The following is a 25,987-nucleotide window of genomic DNA, read 5'->3' on the forward strand; positions in this document are numbered from 1 at the left end:
CTTTTCAATATTATTTTTATTTTCAATTTAATTTTTATTTTTATTGAACTTCACGCTGCATGGCGTTCAACTTTTTTACATGTGTTTTATTTTAATTTGTATTAATTGGCATCAAGCTGGAATTAAACAAAAAAATCAAAAATTAAATAATATTATCACTATTCGCAATAGAATTCCTTTGAAAAATATATTCCTCAGCAAATGTCAAGAACTTACATCGTAAATAGATCTTATATCTAAGTATCCTTTCATTTACCTTTAGATCTTTAAATATTTATTTATTAAATGGCAATTAAAATATACAAAAACAAAATAAACTTTTCAATTAAAAAGCAATATTAAAATCGGAATTGTCATTGTCAGCGCAGATCGGAAATTGCGCACGATTAAAACTGATTTTTTCCAGATCATCCCGATTAGGCGGAATTTTGAAAGCCATCACGTATACGCCGTATACTATGCGTAGAGGGACCACACGTACCGTAGAGCACACAAAACTGTATTTCGATGACTTGGCACGAACCCGCTAGCTAGTTGCGTTAGTCGCAGGGCCGGGGTCAAGTTGCGAACCCGGACACGAAACACGAATCACGAAATTCAAAATACGAATGTCGAACGGCGAATTGCAAAGCGACGAAGCAGGCGCAATTCTTTATTTTGTTTCTGTTTTTTTTTTTATGGATTTGCCTTCTGTGTGACAACGCAAACGAGTTGTGAATGAATGCGGCGTTCGCCCGATTAGTAGAACAATTTATGTCTGTTAGGCAGTCGCTGCAGTTGATTGATCATTGCCAAGAGAGCGAACACACACACACACACAGAGACAGAGAGACGTAGAGAGTGAGAGCAATGGAAGAGCGAGACTGTGTTGCGAACCCGAACTCTCTTCAAGCCGGTAAACGAACAGAACACGAGCGCTGTTCGCTGTTCGCTGCTCGCTCGTTTTTCCCACAGCCAGCACCCCCCGCACCGCGCAGACACAGACATTTACCCCTCATGGTTCGCTGAAGACAAGACAAATTCATATGCAAATATTCTGCCTCATTGCATCAGCTAAAGAAGACGTTGACGTTGACAGCGACGTCGACGGCGACGACGACGACGACGACGACAACGGTGAAAAAAAAACACAAATTGCATAAATTCCGAGTTAATTTTTTAGCTTAAAATTCGAATTGATTATTTTCTGCACACAACCACACACACACACACACACACACCTGCAAGTGGCAAGCCACGCCTCTTTTGTCAGCTAGTCGCCAGTGGATTTGGCTGCGGGTGATTCAATGCCATAATCGCATTCCCCCAATTCTTGTGATTGTCAATCAATTCGGGTGTCAATCAGTTAACAGCAGCGACTCGTCGCTGATAACGCCACGAATACTGATCAATTCGAGCTATCAAATTATATTTATGAGCTTTAACTTTATATATATTTATATATATATATATATATATATATATATATATATATATATATGTGTGTATGTGAAGGCAATTATTAAATTATCTGCATGATTGATGCTAAATCGCTGTGCACTGATTATGCTGCGATTAAGAAATGAATACAGTAAGAGGCGCAGTAACTAAATGAACCCGTTACAACTAATTGACCTTGTTACGTTCAACATCCACACACATGTATATATTTATATATATATATATTTACATGTAATGTGTACAATGTATAGCTAATTTTCAGTTTTAATTTAAAAGAAAGTTCGCGTGCTTTTGGCGGACTTTTGTAACATAAATATGCGTTTCATCAGCCCAGCCATGAAATTTGAATACGTGAGCCACAAATATATACAAAGAGAAGAGAGAGAGAGAGAACCGGAAATTATATAAGTAGCACTGCTAAAGAAAAGTATTATAAAAAAAATTTAGTTAAAATAGTAAAAATAAATATATAATTAACTCAGCAGAACAATATATCAAAAGTTGTAAATTTTAAAGTGTGTCAAAGATTTGCAGCGAACATTTTCAATATTTTTATAGTAAAATTATATACTACTTTACCAATTAGCAATTCTTTTTAGAAGTGACTTCAAGGCCTGTCACAGAACTCTCTTGCAACAAGACTCAAATTTGTCAATTTTATGGTTTATCTGTATGTAAATTTAATAATATTTTACTTGCTTCAATTATTTACTCACATTTTAGAAAATGTATTGCGTCAGACAAAGTGTTGAAATTTGGGTGCTACGTCCACGAGGAGGCAAGAAAATCGATCAAAATCGATAATCGTATATCGATAAAACCGCAGCTCTCACAATTTGAAAGCTATAGTTACCAAATTTAGTTGGTTGGCTCTTGGCGACGTCCTTCAAAGATCTGAATCTACCACTCCCTCCTAATATACATTTTTGGAGCACGCCCACTCCCACCCACCACCAACGGCAAAAGCCTATATTTTCCGCAATTTGAGAGCTAAAGTTACTAAACTTATAAGGTAGATTATTAGGAGTCTACTCCAACATTTTTGTTGATTATCAGCTGGTTTTACATATTTGCATCAGAGTATTTCACATTTATTTATTCATCTAAATCCAACCAATTTTATTATTTTTTTTGTAAATCACGCAAAATCTCTAAAGCCTATAATTTGCATTCAATGAAAATGATGTCGATTAATTTCTTTTCACATTATGTACGTTTAAAACACATAAATATTATCTGAATATATTTTACAGTCACACGATCTATATACATATATGTAAATAAACGCATTATTTGCTTCAAGGGGTGACACGTGACTTATTATCACTAATCTCAGCTTTGCATAGATTAGCAAAATAAATGCAAATGATGATAGTTTGTGAAAAAATCGCAGATCAATTAAGCGGCTGCCAATCAGCGGCGTGCGACAGAAGTGAACGCCACTTAGCAGGGCTTGGAAAGTGGAAGGTTACGGAGGGAGGTGGGGAGGGCAGCAAGCGAGCCAACACTTCATAAAATGGAGCAGCGCATTCAACGTCAACGTCAACGAATCAAACAAGTTGGCTACGTCACTGAGCACGCAAGCGAAGCGTGATGCGTGATGCGTCGAACAGACACAGTCAGACAGAAGAAGAGGGGAAGAAGCGAAGAAGTCGAAGTTAACGAAGAATACAACGAAGTTCGGTGCGAGAGTTGCGTGGAGAGTTTGCTGCTGGCAGGGTGCAAAGTACAATCGAAGATTGGCAACGCCAACTTCTGGGGGTTTTCCATGCGCTTCGCTGCTCTGCTCTGCGCTGTGCTGCGCTGCATTTGTTAATAGCGCGCAGCGAAGATTATCGCAAGTGCAGCACTTCGAACTGCAGTTGAATGCACTGCAAAAATGTTCTTCTGCTTTTCAATTTGAGTGCTTTATTTTTGGTGATCTTCACTCACTCTCTCTCTCTCTCTCTCTCCCTGCCAGTCTGTCTGTCTCTCAGTCACACATTGTCTTACTCTCTCTCTCTCTCTCTCTCTCTCTCTCTGTCTCTCTCTGTCGCTATGTCTGTCTCTGTCGCTGTTAATGCGCATTGTATTGCGATCAGCATATTGGAGCATGCCTCAGCATGAACTTTGGAATCGCACACGAAGATTGCTCCCATTTATTGGATTAGAGGCAGCAAAATCGAATTAAAACACATTATTTATTCATTTTTTAGCCTCACGCTTTCAATTAAGTGCTTTCGGATAATTAAAATCTAACGAATCTTTTGCAGCGACAAATCAGATGGTAGCCATCCAAATACGCTGAAGGTTGTGTGAGGTTATGTCACCAACATGGCGGTCATTTCAATATGGCGGCCGTCACAAAATTATAGTTGCACACTCATCAATCAATCAATCAATTTTTAAATAGCGTAGCACAGAAGTGATCAGATGTGTTTCCATTTCGGATTTAAAATAATAAAAATAATTTTCATTTAAAATGATATTCGCAAATATTTTTAGTCTTGTGAAATACCAGGAAAATGGTATATAAAATATGAAAGGCACTATTAATTTTAGACAATATTTTATTTTATTGTATCTTAAAATCAAAATTGATTAATTGAGTCTCAGTCATGCGATAGGAAAAGTATGTAATTATTTTGATTCAAAATATTTACATAACATTATTTTTGTATTTGATATTATCATTAGATCATAATAATTAAGTGGTAATTTTTTCCTTTAAATGACTCAATAAAAATTAAAATTAAAATAAAATTAAGATTAACAAATGCAAATGCATAAATGTTTGTCCAAATTTAATTATATTCCAGAAATTTTAGCAGCTTTGAATGGCATTTGATATTATTGATTATCTAATTATTTATTGGCACAAATATTTATTTATTTATTTTATTTGGTTAATAAAAATAAATCGTTTATTTCACAATTTTCTTATAACTCACCTTATCAAAATCGTTTAGAGAATTCAATGTTTATATTATTTTAATTGCTCCTTTGCAATATTTAAAAAAAATAAATCATGCAATTTATTGCAAAATCATTTTCTCAAATTAATTAAAATTGTTAATTTGAACTTGTGCACTTTTGAAGTGGCAATGACCACCGTTTTTATTTTATGTAGTAAACATAAATATATTACTTATTATAATATATATTTGTTTTTGTCTTTTTTTAGTAGCACTTGGATTTTTTTTCTTTATATATAAAAACACTTTGTATTTGTATTTGTATAATTGTGTATGCAATTAGTTGATGGAGCAAACGTTTTGTTCGATGCGATCAGTCCGACTGTCTACGTGTGAATAATTCGATGCTGGGCAGCCAGCGACCGCAAAGGCTGCCTTGCCTCTGGTTCGGGTTGCTTCGCGAGCTCCAATTAGGAGCACAGCTTGTAAAGGTGATTGGGTGCGAGAGAGAGAGAGAGAGAGAGAGAGCGAACATGGGAAGAGATGTTGTGGTTGTGGTTTGATAACAGCGATATCAATGCTTGGCATCGCTGCTCGGACACACTAAATGATGCGCAAATTTGAATGCTAAACTAGGCAAGCAGAGAGCCTGAATAGAAGAATGAGAATGAGAGCGCTTTGAGCTGATAAGAATGCCTGATGCTGCCTCATTGCTGCCGCCGGCTAACTTTCGCCCAACGACGAATTCATCTGCGTGGCCTTTTTCATCATGTGAATTTCAAATCCGGTTGCAACTTGTATGTTGGTTGCTTGTTCGCTGCTCGAATCGAACTCATACAAAACGTGAGCCGGCCATGCGGCTGCTGACGTAGTCACACTATTTGCGACGCCGCGAACATGTTCAAAGATCGACCGTTCAGACTCTTATTGAAACATAAATATTTTGAAAGCGCCTCGCCTCCACTCTGTGAAGCAGTTCTTTAATTTTATTTATATTATTGTTTATTTATTGATAAGCATTTCGCTGTCGGCGCATGTTAAGATTAATATTTCGATGCGATTGCCGAATTATTATTTTTCTGCATTATTGGTACTCCACTTATAATTGGTTGATTAGCATTTTATTGATCCGCTTTACACGTTCCCAATGCATGCCCAATAACATCATTGCAGGAAGTACTATAAAAATTGTCGGGAAACCTGTTAGTTATTAAAAGAGATATATTCCTGATCAAATGAAAAATATGTTGGAAAATCATCGTGAGTTCACCTTACCTTTCTGGAAGTATATTTCTAAAGAATATTTCCAATATTCAAACATAGAGATAGCTTATAAATTGCATATAGTTTAAGTTAAACGAAAACTGCAATTTGAACTCGAAGAACTTTGCTCTCGCATTTCATGATAATCTTTCCGAATTTTTCAAAAATTATTTCACTTCGAAATTATATATATTTCTTTTTTATATGTATGAAAAGCATTCTGGTAAAGATTCAATTTTGCTGCAGGCCTTTACTAAATACTCTTGCAAAGGATAATAAAAATATACAAATATTTCCAATGGCATCGATAAGTTTTAAATTTTATTAAAATATCAGCACTTGTGGAAATTTAGTTATTTTCTCGTAAAGGATGTGAATTTCAGAAGGGAATTCGATCTTCGTCATTTTGAAAAACAATTTTAATGGATTTTTTGTATGTTTTTGACAATCAGCAAAATAAATAACATGAATAAAAATGAGTTAACATAAACATGTGTTCTCAATTAATGTTTTATTATTTTTCCATAAATACATAAACATATATACACATGTATAAAGCAAGATAGAAGGAATGGGGAATGAGTGAGTAAGAAAAAGCAAAGAAATTTGATTATGGATGATTCGTTGTTGACAACCGGAAAGTGCCCAGACATACTTAAAATGAGCAATTGATAACCATTTGATAACACCCACGACTTTCGAATTAATTAACAAATAAATATAAATTAAAAACAAAAGCCCATAATTAAAATCGGCAAGTGGCAAACGCAATAGAAGAATAACAACGGCAACATTGTCCTATTTTAAACTAATCTGATATAACAATAATCAAAAAAAAAAAACTACAAAAGATAACAAAATTAAAATGAGGAGATAATAATTACAACCAGCTAGTGGCAAATAGAATAATGTCTAAATTTAAACTAATCTGATACAACAATATAAATAACAAATGATCTACTTTATATGGGGCATGACAAACAAATTCATATAAAAATATCCTAAAGGACAACAAAAATCGCAGTTATTGGAGCTTAAAACTTTTAAGAATACGAATTACTTAAATATCCATTTGAAATGAGTCTTAAAATAGGTAATAAGTAACGTGCACTTGAGCAGATGTTCAACTGCTCATTGATAGATTGATATACCCGATTTGAGGTAGTGTATGCTCATGAGTAATTAACACATTTAATGATGCTCTATCAGATCAAACGGATCAGGGCCACGATTTCAGGTGACACACGTGCCGAAAAACACTGAATCATTTCGAAGACAGTGGTAGCGGTGGCACCAGTGGAGGTGACCAGGGAGGGGGCTGACTGGGAGGGGGGGTGCCGATGGAGATGTGCATGTGAGCTTGGCGTGAATCCTGAACTCACTAAAAAGATAAATGAATGCTAAATATAATTTAACTGTTAAGCAAATGGGGCAAAGGTTTATTTATTTGAAGAGCGCAGAAATTTTCCCCAATCTGCTCGCGAGTTATTATTGAAAGCGAGAGTAGTCGAGTGCCTCTCTGTGTGTGTGTGTGTGTGTGTATGACGCAGAAAACGATATTGAGAATACGCCACAACTAATCGATTTTTGGACTTTGTAGCCAGCCACTTGGCAGCAGCAACAGCAACAGCAACAGTTGCTGTTGCTGATGCATCGCCAGACGCTCGAGAGACACTCGATTGGCCATGCCCGACAACTAACACATTGAGTTCATTGTTTAATTGAAACGTCTGTGTGTGTGTGCGTGTGTATTATAAGGCTTTTCTTTTTTGCCCGCTTGGTGCCAAAGTCCATTTACGAGTCATGCGGCAGAGTCATGTGAACATGTGAGCAAGCAGCCAACAGCCAGCAGCAAGCAGCAACCCAAAAATACTTCCATCTGAAATGGGTTTGTGCTCAATTTGTGTCAATATCTCAGTCTCAGTCTCAATTTCAATTTCAGTTTCAATTTGTGCTTCAATGCACTGCCTTTCAATTAACTACACTGATCACTTCAAATTTCACGCCTTACATTGACAGATGCGATGCGATTGTCATTCTGGCTAGTTTAGCAGCCAAAAATAAAGCAGCTGCCTAAAAATAGATCGAAATCTGTTGAAATCGCTGAGAAATATTGTATTATGTTGTCAGTTGAGGTGCTAATTGGCAGAGACGAGTGCCGATCTCAGTTGATAGTTGATGTGTTTTGGCCACATTCTGTTTCTGTTTCTTACCACACTAATAAATAATACAAATATTTGCCTGTCATCAGGCCTAAACATAGGCTCTTGTTTTTGTTTTTCTCTTCGCTCGGCTTTGGCAAAAACTATTCAAACTTTTTGTATCACGAGTTTCGGTTCCAGGAAATGGAATCGAGGGGCAGTGTTAGTAAACGATAATTATATATAATATTAATTCTAAACATTATGTGGAATTATTTTGGGTGTGCTACGTCAATAAACAACAAATATTTATTGCAAGAACTATTCTTTCCACTGATCGTGTTTGTGGCAGGTAAAAAATGTATTAATTATTTAATGTCAACTAATATCAGTGCACACAGCAAACAACAGAAAGTAAAAAATAATTTAAATTAAAATAAAACTATAATTTATTATTTACATTTCAATTAAGAAATACATATTTATAAGATTTATATATTCCAAGTCTTATCAGCCTGTAATTCGAAATATATATATATCCCCCATAAGGGTCGGAGACTTGACTTGCAATCCGTTACAAACTTCAAGTCACTTTTTCAAAGGTCACAATGAAATATGAAATGGGCACAATCTTCAAGCTCGAGCTTCTCTCGACTAGAGAAGAATTTTCAACAGGACTAGGCTATTTTCAAGAATCCCTTAAAACTTTTCAACGTGTACAATCCCTGAAAGAAAAGCGACGTAAGCAGTAAGCAATGATACGCATTTAAGGAATAGAAGCTTGCTAAAGACTCATTGTCCTTGGAAAACTTGACAAGAACTCACAGCTGGAATTTGTCTCCAAAAGCTCTAAGAGTTCCTATAGCAAGAAGATATTATAACATATTTTTAGATGCTATAACTCCACACACCCTAATTAATTTAATGAGTACTCCATCTGCACCAATTTTCTCTTCCGGCAAACTCTCAAATAGAACAGACTGGAAACTACAATAAAACTCTCAGGAGATGAGAAAACGCTCTCAAAATATTTATGTGACGTACTGAATCAGTTCTCGACATTTCAGCACGTATACCATACGCAGATCAGGTTTATTGGACCGATAATTGCATTAAATAAAATAATGCGATTCAGTGGGAAATAATTGGACTAATATTGAGCAACTGCGCAAGTTTCATTAGGATCGATTAGAAAACACGAGCATAACAAATACAAACGTATTAAGTGAAAAGATTAGAGTCCAACCAAAGTTAAAACCAAATCTTATTTTTCAGCTTACCGATAAGCAAAACGTGAGATAGTTTTCAGCGCATTTTGGGGGCAGAGTGCCTCGGGGCGGCTAAATTGAACGAGACCAGCCAATTTAAAGGAGATTGCAAGAAACCCACATTTTAGATTTTATGACGCACTTAAAAAAAAAACACCCAATAACTTCGTGTACCCTCAGTATGAACGTGATTTTGCTCAAGGATCTTCTGTAGTGCCTTTTTATTATTCTATTTTATTTCCCAGCACTTCTGTCAATTACATAATTACTCCAATGATGACTCAAAAATTATACTGCTAAATAATCAGTTTCTATATGCACAGCAATTAGCACTATGACTAAAAATTGGAACAGTAATCTACCAAAATTCTTATCAAAAAAAAAAAAACTGAATAATAAACTTAATAGCCTAGAAAATAATAATAATAAAAAAACGAATTAAAAACAAAAGCAAAACAATGTGAAGTGTTAAGACAAATTTGATGCTCGTGTCGCCTAGTCAGATCGATAAGAAAAATTATTAAAAAAGCAAATTGGCAACAACAAATCAAGCGCTGATTGGTCAAATCTAATCGAGCGATGCGACCAATCCCTGATCCGACATGATAAGGCTGCAAAAAAATATAAACAAAGATAACCCACTCCCCATTCGAGTCGGGTTTTTCATCTGTTTTTTTTTTTTTTTTTTGGTTTTTTGTTGTCTGAGGCATGAACGCAATGATGTTCCACCTGGCTCGTGCCAGTCGCTCTTATCAGCAGCAGCACAAGTTCATGCCCAGCCGATAAGAAGTGCGTGCCCAGCTGCATGTTTTGCGATCTCCTCCTCGCACCGATCAGTCTCTTCAGAGGCAACGATATCTCACTTACTGATAACTGGGCCAAGTTTCAAAAGAAAAGGTTGTTAGATAAAATGTAGTTTCTGTTATGCCATTCAACTGCGCAACATTACATTTCGAACGAACATCATGCGTGTCGTGGACGTGATAATCTGAACTTTACTGGAATGAAAGCATGCAGGCCTCATGGAATGACTTGTCATTTCTGGGAATGATAAGATCGATGTGGTCGAGTGAGTCAGCTATAAGATATATATTCTGAAGACAGACGCTGAAGAGTAAAATGAAAGGAAGATGGCAACCAAGATCAGATACTTCTTTCAATCTATCAAAATTGGTAAAACACTTTGTTGATGCTGAAATATGAGATAAATTAAAATTAATTTTTGATTAATTCAGAGAATTTAATAGGCAATTTAAACACACTTGAATTACTTGTAATATTTTTCATTTTATTCTCAATCATCGTTATTTTTTCAATTCTCATCTTATTTTGTTTTGTTTTTTTTTTGTTTTCCTTTTTATACATATGTATGTATGTATATATAATATTTGTAGTACTCCACCTGTTTCTGCGTTATTGTATTAATATAAAGTTGGTTTCATTGTAATTTAGGTATTACCATTTTCATGTTATTTTTGTGTTTATAAGTAGAGTAATGAGCAAGTTTTATTTTAATTATAATTCATTATTTAAGTATGCATTTTAATCTTAATAGTTAGTTTTTTGCCAATTCTTTTTTTGTGTGTTGTGTTTTTGATTCCTTTTTTTTTCTTTTTTCTTTTTAATTTTATATTTTTTTTTAAGTATTAGGTGACATTTTTTGTAGACTGATCATACAAAATAACAAAAGTTTTGTATATTCCTGTGGTCAAATGTATGCAATGTGTGTGTGAGTGATATCTATGTATGTATATGATTTGTGTGTGTGTGTGTGTTGGTGTGTTGTGTGTGTAAGTGTGTCTGTTTGTTGGTGGTCATTAATATTACAGATTTTCTTTTTGTATGAAGTAAATTAAAAGTCATTTTCACTTTATTAATTCGAAGCTTCTCAAATAATTTGGATAGTTAATTGTGTCCTTTCCAATATGTGTTTGTTTGTTTGTTTGTTTGTTGGTATGGTATATATATATATATATATTTTTTATGGATTTATCTATGCATTAAACGTTAATATTTCCTTCTATTAATGACAAATTTAATGAAACAACAATTTCTCTCACATATTAAAAGTTGTTTTTAATGCGTTTTACAACAATAACAAAATTTATGCTTTTATTTTTATATGCGCACTATATTAATTTTCGACTGATTTTCATTTTAGATAACTTTCTGGATTTATTCAATTTTGCATTATGTATCCTAATTATTCGTTTATATGTATGTATGTATGCGTAGTTGCCATTCCATTCCATTAATTAGTTCTTGACAAGTTTGCGATCAAAAGAATGTCAATATAAATAGTTTTGAAATTATAAATGCACTGGAAAATCGAATTGTGTGGATAAAAAATCTTGTCTGTGTTGATTTTGTTTTCATATGGATACGTTCTGTCTGAGGTGTGTTTGAAAAACGGCTTGTTATATGTACGATATAAGTATATTTTTTATAAATGTTTTCGTATAGAAAGTTGCTTGTATATAAGGTTCATAGAGAGCAAAAGTTGGTTTTTATAGCATTACGTGTCATATTCTTTTAAGTATTCTATTATGTTTTTGGGTTTTCTTTTCGTATTTTTCTTTTGTTTTTTTTTTTTAGCAAAAAGCACGATTTTCAAAAAGCAAAAATCGCATTGTCAAAAATTTGATTTAATTCGTAAGTTAATTTTGATAGATGTTATCATATTCGTTTTTGTCCGTGTTTCCATCCACTTAGACCAATAATGTGTGTATTCGCATTATTTAATACCTTTCTTCTTTGTTTTTTGTTGTCAATATAGTCAATATATGCATATGCCTTTAGAAAATTATGGACTACACATACAAACATTTAAATTTGTTTTCTCATTTATAAAAATAAACAAACATAGAAAATTTTTTGCTGAACAACTTATGTATTTTGCTAAAACTTTAAGATTTTATTTATTTTTTGTTTTTAATCTTTTATTTCGTTTTGATATGGAATTTTACAAACATTAGTACAAATACATAAATGTAGGTACTTTATAAGTATTATATTAATTTATTTAGTTGTTATGTGAAGGAATTAAATGCAGTGTTACATTTCAATTTGCAGGGAGGGACAGAGAGAGAGAGAGAGAGAGAGAGAGAGAGAGAGAGATAGAGGAAGATGAAGAGAGTTATCTGAAGTATGTTAATAATGGTGTTCCCCCCCCCCTCGTTAAGGGGATATATGTATCATGTATGCATGTTACGCGCGATTTGGCCTACCAGGTATACTCGTACATTAACTAGGTAAGAATTATATATATATATATATCTATCTCAAAACGCACGCTCGCCGCTCTCCTCTACAAACATCAGTCAATGATCCCACTCTCACACACACACACTCACACGCACATACACGCATACACACACTCATACACACACACACACACACATACACACAAGCACTCACTGTCGAATGTGTGGAACTAAGCTGCATTGAATTTATGTATTCAGACATTACACATACGCATTGTTGTTAAGTGTTACGACTTACAATTGCTAGTATATATTAATATTACAATTATATATATATATATATTTATATTATATATATATATTCGGCTAATATTTTGACTAATGCTTTTTGCATGCGCTTTCTTTTGATGCTGTTTCCATTGTTTTGGTTTCTGCTTTAACTTCGTTCGTATTGGTTTTGTCTGCACATTGCCAAAAGCCCCGACTCCACCATGCCTAACTATATATATTATGTACTATGCATTTAAGTCTATTGGCTTAAGAACTTTTCAAATGAGTTTTGTATTTTTTTTTTTACTTTTAAGTATTAAGTATTTTCTTTTCGTGTTTTTTTTTTTTTGCTATTTCTTGTCAGCTTTTAGCTGCCAGCAAAATGAGCCAAACATTTAAATTCTTTATGCATGGTTAATTATGTTCTTTAAGTTAAATATTAAGTATATTTAGTTAGTTAATTAGTAGTTATTAAGTTATCGATTTTGTTTTTGTTTTTTCTTTAAGTATTTGTAATGGAAGACATTTTTTATACAAGTTTAAGACACAGAAAATATTTTTTCTTTATATTATAGAGGTGTGTGTGTGTGTGTGTGAGTGTGTGTGATGGTATGTAAGTATGTGTTTGTGTGAGATAGTATGCAAGTGTGTGTGTTTAAAAAGTTGTATAAATATTATTGCCAAATTAACGATATGTGAACTTCTATAATTGAAAAATTAAATGCTACGCACATTTCGAATATGTTGCCATGTATATATATATATATATATGTTTTTTTTTGCAAATTAAATATAAATAAATAGTTAAATATTTATGTTAATTGATTTTTAATTGTTTTTATGGCTCTGGGGATTTATATATACATACATGTATTTTATGTATACATACATTTTTTATGCTTGTCAAAATGATGTTGTATAAAAATGTATATAAAATAAATGTCATTTCTTCTGCAAAACTAATTCCTATTCACATACATATATCGACTTTTTTGTTGTTGCTATATATGTACGTATTTATTTGTTCATGTGTTTTTTTTTATTTTATTGTATTTGTTTTGCTTATTGCTGTTCAAAATTGGCTGCCATGCATGTCGTCGATATGAACTGATTTCTGTTGTTTTTCTTTCATTAAATTATTTGTTTAATATGTGTTTTTGTTTTTGTTTTTCGTTTATACATTGCTGTTGGTATTTCAAGTCTTCTGTTTGTTCAGTGAATTTGTCATATAACTTTTGTGGTTTTAAGGTGTACTTTAATTTTATTATATTTGGTTTTTGTCGTAAAATATAATACTCGATATTTGTGCGTACGCAGTTAGTGAAATCATTAATTTTGCTTACATTTTCTTTTCATATGTTTTTGTTTTGAATTATTGAATTAAGTATTTCGGTAGGAATTTTGTTCTGTTAAATACTTTCGCTTGCTATTTACATAAACTGACTAGTATATATTTGATTTTCTTTTAATTCATTGTGAAATAATTAGTGTGCTTTTCGCTTAAATCAATTGCATGCCCTAATCGTAATTTTATAAATTAATAGTTGGAAAATGGAAATAAGTTTCTGTACTACAAATATTTGATTTAAATTGTGTTCCTCTCACAATTACACGTAACTAATATTTAGCTAATATTTACTTTCGTCTAATTGTCAATGGAAATATATAGATTTTTGTTGTTGTTTTTGTTTTTGTTGTTGTTGCAAATTATTGTCTACAAACATATAGATATTACCGTATTACGCGTGAACTTCTGTTTGGCTATGCAATTCAACTGCCCAAAGAAATCAAGAAACGGAAATTGTCTGCAAATTCGCCAGCTCGTTTCTCAATATCGTAAAGCCTTAACTTATCGTATTCGTTCTCGTTCTCGTTCTCGTTTTCCATCTGCTCCTGCTGCTCCTGTTGCTCCTGATGCTCCTGCTGCTTATCATGTCCTTTATTGTATTTAGTGCTCGTATCACGCATTGGCCAGCACGAAGGTGACGCTGACCATCAGCAGGTGCGCAGCTATAAGGGAGGCGGACATGTGCAGTAGCGTGCTGCCACGCCCACACTGCTGTATCTCAATCTCCTCGGGGTGGTAGTTAATACATTTCTTTGGTCGGCGACGCGACTGCTGCTCCTGACTCTGACGACGCGTGCTGCAGGCACCTGTTTGTTTTATATTGTAAATCCATCAAATACTAGCACGGATTTAATGATGAATCTCCATTTGTTTTACTCACCGACAATGCCCGACTCCTCCATGGGCTCAATGTCCAGCTGCTTGGAGCCGCAAGGACACAGCGTGTCCACCACAAGCAGAATCAGATTACTGTGTGGAATCTTCTGCACACTAAACGGCCGCTCACAGCCCGACACATGACAATTGGTTAGTTTACCCTGTAAGCAGAAAACATATATATATCATATATATATATACTTGAAATAGGCATTATTCGTATTATTCCTGCACAAGCTATACGATGAAGTAGTCTAATGTGTAGTTTATATAACTAGTTTTATTTGTTTCAAATATCTTGAAAGGCACTCATCTTTCGATCGTTGGTTTCTTTTGTAGCTTTATGATATAGTAATTCCCGGATTTATTCCCAGTTTCGCTAAGATACCCCAAAAACTGAGTGATTGGCTTTCATTAAAATAGACAGACTGACATATGCAGCTATATAGCTATATATACTATTCAAGATCAATTGGTATCCTATTTTTAATAAGCTAAATTAGACATTTATTCCATGTAAAAATATTAAATTCTATATTTGAAGTATTAATTAAAAATAAGAAAGACATATTTAGAACCACACAAAAGGATTAAAGTCAATTAATAAGGAATAACGCATATTTTTCAAATGATTATAAAATTTCTCAATGATCTATGGGACTCACCTTTAGTGGGTTATTTTGACCGCCTTGATTAAGGCGTTCCGGTTGCAACATATAAAGATCGGTGCGCAGATCACAGCGTCGCGCATTCTGCGGATCGGCCATGAATCTGGGTCCACTGTGGGGTTTATGCTGTTTAGGTGGTGGCGTCGTATAGTCCTAAGAGGAAAACCGATTTCGGATTAGAATAGCTATAGATAACATATGCATAACAACAGAATAGTGTTTGGCACGCACCGCATCGGCTGTGGTAAAGAATTCATCCATTTCCTGATCCACCTGCAGATGATACTCATTATCAAAGTTCTCCTCATACTCGTCCGCGTAGTTGTTCTCCACAAAGACAACATCCTCATTGTCATATGTCTCATAGTCGTCCTGTGGCCAAGCGCGCAGTGAGGTGGGCATCAGCGATAACCAACTGGCGCTGAGGGCCACCAAATGCTTGTAGAACCAGCTGCCAAGGCGATGTGGCTTTAGAATGCCACCAGCTGCCGTGTAGGGGTTATCGGAATCGGAGCAGACGCCCTGATAGTCATTCACCGTGACGCGCTTGTAAATGCGATCCTGGACCAGAGAGTCCATAATGGTTCCATCGATTTGGCCAAAAAACTTGCCCGTATGCTCCATTTCCTCCGAGATGATCACAAACCCACTGTTGTCCAGCACATAGCAGTCGAGATTATCCGAGGCGCAGGTTCGCTTACAGCCCGTCATCCCAGTGCACTGAACAAAGAAGAGAACTTAAGACAAATGCATCCCAAGAATAGCCTAAAGATCACTCACTGCCGATGTGATGTTGATAAAGTGCTTGGCCAGCGAGTCGTGTTGAAATTGCAGACCCACAACTCCAGCTGGGGCCTTGTGTCCGCGATGCTCCACAAAGATCGCATGCGAGGCTGTCACCAAAGTGGCGTTCGATTTGATGGCATATCCGGAACCGAAGGGCACACTATACACAAAGCTATCCGGCTCCACTGTGTGCTGATCCACGGCACGCTTGTACCACGAGGAGTCCATGGCGCGCACATTGTCCTCGCTGAAGTGCCTGTGAAAAGAAAACGATTTATATCGATTAAAAAGACAAGTTATCGATAAAATGAAACACACTTAATCTGCTTTTGCTATACAGTTTAAGTATATTTATTATTAATATTTATGCGCAAATTCAACTCCATTTCCAGGATGTAATAAAAGGACTCTCAGTCAATTATTTTTGCAATTTATTTTTTACCATACAGAACTTTATTATCCATATCTTTACTATTCGTATTGGGGTCAAGTATGTATACTCTGATTCTTTAGGCGTTGATCCTCCAAGCTTTATGTATTTGGTGCTCGCAGTATTACTAATTGCAAGGATCAAATTGAACCAGCTCAGAAGCAGTATTTACTATTTGACTTAAGTATTCTCAACTGGCATCTCAATATACGTTTTTCATCGAACTCAAGAATGCTACCATGCATATAAATATCGATTTTCTGTCGTTAATTATATTTAATTAAAATACATTCTCTGTGTGGAAGCAGAAAGTAACTTATCAGCTAAAAGCTGATACCCTCCGCTCCTCTCCCAGTTTGATGGCGACCTTATGGTGATAGTACCTTCAAGGTATACATTTTATTGCATTTCTATAAATAAATGCAATATTTTTATCACAATGATCGCGACGCTTTAACATTTTTATAAAATATTCTTTTCCATTTTTATAACAATTTGCTCTTTACGAATAACATATACAAAGTGATGAAATAAGTTTGGCCTGTCTGACTAATTGCCAAAACTATGATAAACTCCACAAGAAAATAGTAGGAAATAATTGATTCTCTCTCAGAAATATGCTCAAATTTTACAATCAGTCTTATGTCATCAACTTTCAACTTACGGTTCCGGGGTATCCTCAGGTCTCTTAATATGATCAATCCAGCGTAATAAGCCCGAACGCGTAGCCACAAATGAGGTAGCCACAACAAACTTTTGATAGCCTTGCCTGTGGAAGGGGATTAACAATAGATATCAGCAAGGAGACATAGCAATGTGATCAGCAAGAGATATGGATTAAGCTATTCCAAGCTTTTATCAACTGCCCACAGCAAATCTACAGAGCATTTCAATAAATGCTTAATGGTCATTTTTGGGAACTGGTTCCGAGCGGCTTGAAGTGTGCTGGTTCCTCAAAGCATTTGTAAAAACATTAACTACGTGACCATTAAAATACTTTTCATTTACCTCTTCAAAATGGCCATCAATGTGGCGATTGGACTAAATGTTTATAAAGGTGCATTAAAATAATGTTCAATTTGCATACAAATCAAATTTTGTAATTATTTATTGGTTGTGGAGAGAATGTTTGTTTAATATAATTTATTATATAAAGAAAGTTGGTGGATGCAAAGAAAAGTGTTTGCATTTTTGGAAAATAGAGTGAAGGAAATATATGCAAGAGAAAATTTTTGGTGCTTTAGTGCTTGAAAAAAAATGCTTAAACAAAAATGGTTTAAGTATTAATGAAATCATTTAAGCGTTGTCAAAATAGAATAGAAAGTACAACTAAAAAGAAATTTTGTAACTAAAAATAATTAAATGAAAAACTTGAAATATTGTTTTAAATCATGCTTTAAAGTGCCACAGTCGACAGAGCTCGACTAGAAGAGATCCTGAACCTATTCAACATAGAATCAATGTAATATATATTTTTGACAGCTTCTGTGTTTCTCATTACTTATGATTCTCATTGATTAAATAAATAACAAAAACATTTAGCAGGTAAGCGCGAGTTTTATTTGGTAGGTTGTCAGTAGTTCACCTTTTTAAATTTAAGGACAATTTTTTAATTTTAATTAGGTCAAAGGTCGAAAGCACTCAACAACAATACTTGCAACAATATTTGCCTCAGTCAATCTAAGTAACTAATCGGTATGAGCGTCGATATAAAACCACACTTCAAACTCATTTTGAAATGCAAATGAATAAATTTAGAAATTTAATAAAAAATTCGACGAAGTTTGGTAAATAACTCGAAGATGAAGTACTCCAATCATTTTAAACTAAGTTTAAACTGAGTTCGCTCATATCATAGAAAATTGATTGAAGTTTTTTTTTCAAAACAATAACAATTTGAAATTATATTATTATTATAATACTTTCTAAAACATAAATATGACAAACAGAATTAATAATTATATATCTTAAATAAATAAATAAATTGTAATATGTTCAATGGAGTCCGGTCTTAACGAAATGAATTAATTTCAATTAACAAAACGAAATTTTAAGGAAGAAAATGCACTGAAAAATTGTATAATCAAAATGAAAAACAAAAGCAAAACTTACTGCTTATCCTCCTTGCCATTGGAGGTACTCGTGGTATTGCGGTCAAGTCCATCGGTGACCATTGCATCGCGTACCAAGCTCTGAATGAGGGTTCGATCGCAATAATAGGGCTCTGCCTTGCGAGAACCCTGCACATTCAGATGCTGTGCCCCAAAATGGGAGGCACTTGACGTGGTGCCGTGCAGGTTGTGGTGTGGTTGCGGCGACTTGGGTCGCACCTAAGCAGTGAGATAGATAAAAAAAATGAGATTGTAAGCAAATGCAGTCAAGTTTATAAATACTTTCAGTTGGATTGCTTACCGACATCCACTTCCAGCCTGGACGTCCGGCGCGAGCCAGAAAGTGCAGTACCTGCTCCTCTGGCGACCCAAAGCTGGGCTCTTGATCGCGAGACGTATATTCACCGGAGCTCTCACGCTCCTTCTCCAAATCGCTGACGCTATTGTACTCACAGTAGACCCAATCGGGATGTACGCGCCAGTTGTCCCCCTTAAAGTACTCGGTAACTATAAAAATCAAGGATTGCTTGTCATTAATATTTAACGCTTTGAATAAGATCCACGAACCGTTCAAACTTATACGAATAATTAATAATTATAAAGGGTATATTGCAGCTGTGCAATTATGTGTATATATTGAGGTTTTAAATTTAGATGCCTATCTTTAAAGAAGGCTTCCAGAAATCAACCAACCAACCAACATTTGGTGATTCAATTTTATCACAGTTTTTTTTAGTTGATTAATTATATTTATCTTATCTTATCTTATATTCATTTATATAAAGTTTCCAGTTCTTAAAGGTCGATGACATTGGCATGCTCATTCAGATAGACACACAGAGTGAAATAGCTAGATATATCGACTTTGTTGATATTGATAAAAAAAATATACATTTACTTTATGGGATCGCAGAGGCTCCCACGCTATTTCACAACTTTTTAATGTACTTTGTTTTCAAGAATCGGATTAACTCTTTCTAAGTGGAAGGTGCACAAATCATTTCGAAAACTCAGAGACTGTTCCATCCGAAATTAAATCGAAAATGTATATTATCTATCTATAAGACAAATGTTTGCCTAAATCTGCATAACATATTGATACTCCTTTTAATCAATTTGCCATGAGTACAGAGAACCAACAAATTAATGTATTTCTTTGTTGACTCACCATTGTTACGCGAGTGCCTTATTTCCTGCTGGGAGACCAACTCATGGCTGCCGTACTTCTCTGGCAGCACAATAGCCAGCGTGAAGGGCGTGTCCTCGATGGGGCCATAGAAGTATCGATGTGTACGGGTCGAGACACGCTTCGACTCGTCGTAATGATTAAGCACGGTGAACTCTGTCTCACCCTCCTTGGGGCGAATCATGTCACCGCGCATCTGTCGAGCAAACAGGTATAATTATTAAGTAGTGATAAGCAGGGCTAGGAGAAGGCAGAGCATACCTCATTGAGTAGATTCTTGTTCATTTCGACTAGTTCGTGATCGTTGCCCACTTCCGTTTCCGGCAGTTCCAACTCCGTAATGTCCACTGAGGCGTATTTGGGTCGCAGCTGATCGATGTACTGATTGCCATCGCTTAGCGGCCGCAGATCCGGATGGTAGAGCACCCGCCCATTGTTATCGACGATAAACGAATACCCATTCGGTCCCAGCTTGTGCTGCGGTATCATTTTGCGTATCTCCTCGATGGGTACATCGGTGCCAACGACACCCAACAAATTGGCCACGCGCACCGAATGGTTTCGTCTATCGAAGACCGGAGTTGAAACTGTCGTCACCAAACGTCGCTGGTATTCCGAATCCCTACCCAATCCGCCTGATTTCCCACCAACAAAAACGGGACTCCAATGAACCGGATGATCCGCCTGATACATAATCATGGGTCGCGCCATCACAAGCGCATAGTCAATGACCTTCCGTCGCGCCTCCTCATAATTGTTGATCTGCACAAAGAAGCCCTTGTTGGAGCAGGCCATTTCATGCAGATTGCTGCGACTCCCCGAATCGCTTCCAATCAGATACGTAAAGATGCGGACGGGCATATGCGGCCAGTTGTACTGCTTGATAATCTCCTTGTGCGACTCCGAGGTGCTCTCCGTTATCAGCATTATTGCCTGATTGCACTGGCTGCCCGCTCCACTCTGATTGTACTGCAGAAAGGTCAAAGATAAGAAATCGATTCCAGTTATACGACAAGTATAAAAAATAAAACATCTATTAAAACGGGCACATATCAAATTTAGCATTAATATTCACTCATCTCATGCATAAACATAATCATAAACCGATAAACAATATGGTCTTACTGGAATCCAAGATGTACACTGCCTTCCATATTCTTGGATAGACATTTATTATGCTTATTATTAAATAATTTAACTAAGCTTTAGTATAGATTGAAGTAATTTTAAAAGAAAAAGTCTAGTAAGACACTTGTGAACAACCTTGTCTATTTTTAATCGGATTGAACTTAAATCGATAATTGCATAAAACCCTATAAAAATCATCGCATCCACATCCGCGGATTTTCCAGCCACTTACCTTGTGAAGTAAACTGAAGGCGTATTCCAGGCCTGCCGTAAAGTTCGCCGTATCCTGAAGTTTGATAGCTTTGACAGCCGACTTGATTTCCTGGACATTATCAGGAGTGGCACGCACCATACGATCCTTGAAGCACGGCACTGGCGTCTTGACCACATCCGAGAAGGTTATTAAATTGACATAGTCATCCTCGCCGAGAGTGTCCAGTATATTAAAAGCCGTGGATGTGGCCAGATCAAAGGACTTCTCTGACATGCTGGACGATGCATCCAGTAGAATCATCTAGACACAAGAGGAAAAAGATCATAAGTAAGTGCCAAACAGCAAACATATTTCAATTAAATCTCACAATATCCTTGGGGGAGGAGGCGGCCTGGACAAACCAGTTGTGAGTGCGAAAGTCATGGATTAGCTTGCTGCCCTTAGAGCCCTCGGGTGGCCAGGCAGTGCCGGGGAAGCGGCGTAGAAAGCCAGACGATGAGCCAAAGTACTGCCAGGACAATGCCGGATCTCGCTCCAAGTTGTTCTGGAAGAGTGGATCCAGGTGGGCGCTCCACTGCAATGCCGACTTCACGTCCGTCTCATCCAAATCGACGCCGTGCGGCACCAGAATCGAGCTTAGACTGAGATTCACCGGCAGACGCTCGAAGCGCCGCATGAATCGTATATCCATGTGGCGAGCTCCGTCCGCCAACTTGCCATCGGCATTGTACTCATTGATGCGTCTCGCATCGTAATGCTGCTGCTGCCCCAGTGCACCCCCCTCCGTGCTGCTCTGCCCCTCCAGTTCCGAGAGCGCCGCCTGCTCTGCTGAGTCCATCAAGCGCTGCAAACGAAAATATAAGAAAGGGTATTACAAAGGCATCAGTTTAAGTTTATATGTATAAATGTATGTATGTATGTATGTATGTATGTATGTATGTATGTATGTATGTATGTATGTATGTATGTATGCTATATGTGGTGCCTCCCACACTCATCAATCTGTTTAATCTGGCGCTGGTAAAGTTTCTCGTAGCTATTCTTTATGCAATTTATCAAGGGAGATGCCGTCTTAAATTGCACAAAGAGCTCTCAGTTCGATGAGCAGAGTTTGCTTTTGCTTTTGCTTTTGCTTTTGCACTAACCCCACTCAACTCATTGGAAACTCTCCAATATTGCATGTGTGCGTTGCTCTGTGTATTGAAAGCATTTCAAACTACGTGGAAAATTAGTGCGAAAAATTCCCAATTGCACAGTGGCTGCAAATAACATCAAATAACTCAAATCGAAGTTTGCAATTTATCAAAGAATATGCTTAAAACATTCCGTGTCGGAATGCGTCAAATGCCGAGCTCTGCTTTTGATAGTAATTGAATCTATTTTCAATTTATACTCCATATATATATAGAGTTCACTAATTAACTATATTTTTGGTGAATAAGATTTTAGATATATTTCTCGACATTTTTTATATTTTTTAAATGCAAATTCTGATTAATCTTTTCTTACTTATTGATCACTATAAATTTGGTATAATTTCTAAGATCCTTTAATGAAATTAAACTAAATCGAAGAACAATTATGTTAAAAAAAATATTTGTAATTTATAATTATTTAATATTCATAAAATATATAATATTAAGGTAAATATATTCAATTTCAATATTCCTTTAAATGTTATATATTTGACTATAACTCTTTTGGAGCTTTCTTATTCATTTTATATTTGTTTGCCCAGGTAAAAATAAAGTAAACGGAATTTACGCTGATAATAATTAGTTAATTCTTCTGCAGACCAAAGATTGAGCTCTCTGACAGTCCTTAAACATTTTCAAAACAGCTCGAGACCAGTGTTCGATGTCTGAAGTCAGTGGCGCTTTTGAAACTTGGCGCCCATAAAAATTTCACAAGTTAAACTTTGGCCTGTGTGCACTTTTATAAGAAACAAACAAAAACTTTAGCTGCATTGGAATTAGACGCACCGGAGGATGAGTTCCAGCCCGGAAGAGCTGAATGCAGGGATCATGAAAATAGAGGTTAGCAAATACCTGCAGTCATAGACATTGAGGCCACAAACACGAACTGATGTGAGTTTGGCTTAAGGCGAATAAAACAACATGGAGCGCTCTACTCGAGTTTGACCGACTAGAAGACACCTGGGAAATAGTCTAAGCATAAATAGACAAAATCTCATAAGACCAGTTGGGCTTTGTCAGTGCGGAAATTGATCCTTAACTTCTGTGGTTACTTTCCGAATAAACTGTACCACAAGGAACATATCAAAATTGGGGCCTGTATGTGATCTGTCTTTTGTCTACATGGCTACATTGACCTGGCTTTTGATGTTGATCAAGAATACATATACAGACACTACACATTAACACAAACTTATGCTTGTCTTGCTTATCCATTTGGGTTGTGCACTGGGTATAAAAGAAGAAAAAGACGACTGTCTTTTGATTGCGTGGATGCACCAAAAGACGCTGCAGATTCTAAAGACTAGGCAGAGGAGCACTGTTTCGCCAAATCTCCTATGTGTGGGCGCATTGAATTAGTTTAACTACTGCTGAGCACAATGGGTAAAAACCCAAAGGCACATTAGGTCTTCTGGGGTTCGCAACTCTGATGTTGATTTCAATGTAAATTTGTTGGCTTTTGAGCAAGCGAAGTGCCACAGGAATGTGTCAGCAAGGAGCTGCCATCTCGACTTTAAAAAGTCATGTTCAATTGGAATAAAGTTGAAACTTCAATTAAAAGAAGTCAAGGTAAGCAAGCTGCATAATAGCACAAGAAGGATATTTTCAATATGGTGGTCAGCAGGTGTTTCAATATTCCAACTTGACAGTGGATCTCAAAGGCATTATTTAATGCTGTTTATAATTCAAGAAATTGTTGCGTTATTGTCGATATATGTTGCAAGATGTAAGTTATCTGAGTTGAATATTCTTTTTTGCATTTGCATTGACATTTGAGTGTGTACAATGCTGGACGCTGTATACAACTGCAGGACATGTGTAATCGCAATTCGTCCGACATGTCTGAGAATACAAAAGAACATAAATGGACAAAAGTGATGCAGACAAAACATGGCCGTGTCTCATAACATATTTCTTCTTCTTTTTTCTTTTACAATATTATGCACTTATGACAACAGTTAGGCATTTTGCAAAGGTTGGTCCTGTTGCCAAGCAATGGTTGACCTTTTTTTGGGATGGGGCATGGGAAATGGGGAGACGTCGGTTAGCTGTGCACAATCCCTTGGCACACACACACACACACACACACACAATACCCATTTGACACCAGCTGGTTGTCTGTCGCCGGCGTCAGCATCTCTCGACATCTCTCGACATCTTAACATTCAAAAGCCAAAAGCAAATGCCAACGACAACGAGGAAGAACTGCATCAACGTCAGGCCACTGCCGGAATTGGCAAAATGCAGCTACTTGCACGCAATTCGCTTAACAAAGAGAGCGAGAGAGAGAGAGAGAGAGAGAGAGAGAGAGAGAGAGGGAAACAAAGACAGACAGAGGAAAGAACGTTGAAAAAGAAATCGGGACAAAAAGTTGAAAAGTTAACAAGAAAGCGTCCAAAAGAAAGGCGCAAAGTGCGTCGCCTGAGCAACAGCCTGAAAGTATGCAATGTCCATTTGGCTGAGCAGAATAACAGAATAGGAAAAAAATAATTGTCATTGACCATTTGCCAAGTCAACTGACAGCCGCAGACGACTCTCCTTATACACTTGCTGCAGAACTTATGAATTTATGGGCAACAACAAATATTAAGTATTATTATAGCCTTTTCATTTTAAAGTCACCCTGCGTAATGCTCATATATTAGATGAAAACGAGCATTCTTGCTTGACCTTTGGAAACTCTAACTCTGAAATACAACTGTACACATACGTTATTCCTACATAAGTGTTTTGCTCAAACAGTAAAAACTGTTGGAAAATAACTGTATTTGCCTATGTACACCGCAGCTTGTCTTGTATTCCCGTTTTGTAGTCTTAATCTGTTGTTGCCTGCGAGCAACGGTAATTGTAAGTTCCTTATGATCAAGACCTTCTTCGATGGTATGATTAAGCTACTTTCATGAAGTAAGAGTCAGTCGCTTTTGGTCGCTTGAATCGCGTAGTATATGTCGCATGAAGCGGACATATATTATGTATTAAATACAAAGCTCTGAATAAATATAAACCCCAAGTTATAATATTTACCTTGTAAATTTATATATCAAAAACTAGCAGGAAAAGTTCAATCTTATATTTTGAATTGGGAAAAAAACATTTAACCATAATTTTACATCTTACATGATTACAGTCCCTGGTTGAATATGCAGTCTAATTTTCATGTGTGTTTACTAAAGTTATATTTTAAAAGACAATTTGTTTTTGTATTGAAAAATATAAAATGTTCGTAAGCACAAATTTAAGATTGCTGGATTTCCTCTTTTCATTTCATAGCCATATATTTGCCGACTCAATGCACGTGCCAAATGCTGAGGCAATAACTTGTAGACGAAATTTATATTAACATTTTTTTCAAGACTGGAAGCGAAAAACTTGTTTGCCAGCAGTTCGCAATGGTTTTTTATTTTATTATTTTTAAGGTAGCAAAAACTGTTCTTTTTAGGTTTAAGCTTTGCTACAACAACCCTAACAGCCGCCCACAGTGCATCGGAAAGCAGCAACCGCAATTTTAGAGCTAAAGAGTAACAAACTCAGAAGGCAGTTTACTAGCAGTCGCCAACGAAGATTG

At 36.0% G+C, this 25,987-nt stretch overlaps 1 protein-coding gene across 2 annotated transcripts in view; it reads right to left on the minus strand.

The window, feature by feature from the left end:
* Window positions 1-13,491: 13,491 nt before the first annotated feature.
* Window positions 13,492-25,987, minus strand: part of LOC6566456 (voltage-dependent calcium channel subunit alpha-2/delta-3) — a 41,150-nt gene continuing 28,654 nt past the window's right edge. The window contains exons 4-16 of one of the 2 annotated variants that reach the window (XM_032739560.1): window positions 21,594-22,070; window positions 21,245-21,526; window positions 20,146-20,853; window positions 19,867-20,080; window positions 19,000-19,205; window positions 18,700-18,917; window positions 17,596-17,628; window positions 17,252-17,356; window positions 16,152-16,413; window positions 15,603-16,091; window positions 15,369-15,524; window positions 14,708-14,864; window positions 13,492-14,633 (exon numbers count right to left, since the gene is read on the minus strand). In XM_032739560.1, the coding sequence (XP_032595451.1) occupies window positions 14,440-14,633; window positions 14,708-14,864; window positions 15,369-15,524; window positions 15,603-16,091; window positions 16,152-16,413; window positions 17,252-17,356; window positions 17,596-17,628; window positions 18,700-18,917; window positions 19,000-19,205; window positions 19,867-20,080; window positions 20,146-20,853; window positions 21,245-21,526; window positions 21,594-22,070 (3,501 nt within the window). In that variant the 3' untranslated portion in view covers window positions 13,492-14,439. The remainder of the gene's footprint in view (window positions 14,634-14,707; window positions 14,865-15,368; window positions 15,525-15,602; window positions 16,092-16,151; window positions 16,414-17,251; window positions 17,357-17,595; window positions 17,629-18,699; window positions 18,918-18,999; window positions 19,206-19,866; window positions 20,081-20,145; window positions 20,854-21,244; window positions 21,527-21,593; window positions 22,071-25,987) is intronic. The other variant, XM_032739561.1, reaches the window with a different exon arrangement.

This window comes from Drosophila grimshawi, unplaced genomic scaffold (assembly GCF_018153295.1).
Source record: "Drosophila grimshawi isolate 15287-2541.00 unplaced genomic scaffold, ASM1815329v1 contig_1377, whole genome shotgun sequence".
Classification (NCBI taxonomy): Eukaryota; Metazoa; Arthropoda; class Insecta; order Diptera; family Drosophilidae; genus Drosophila; species Drosophila grimshawi.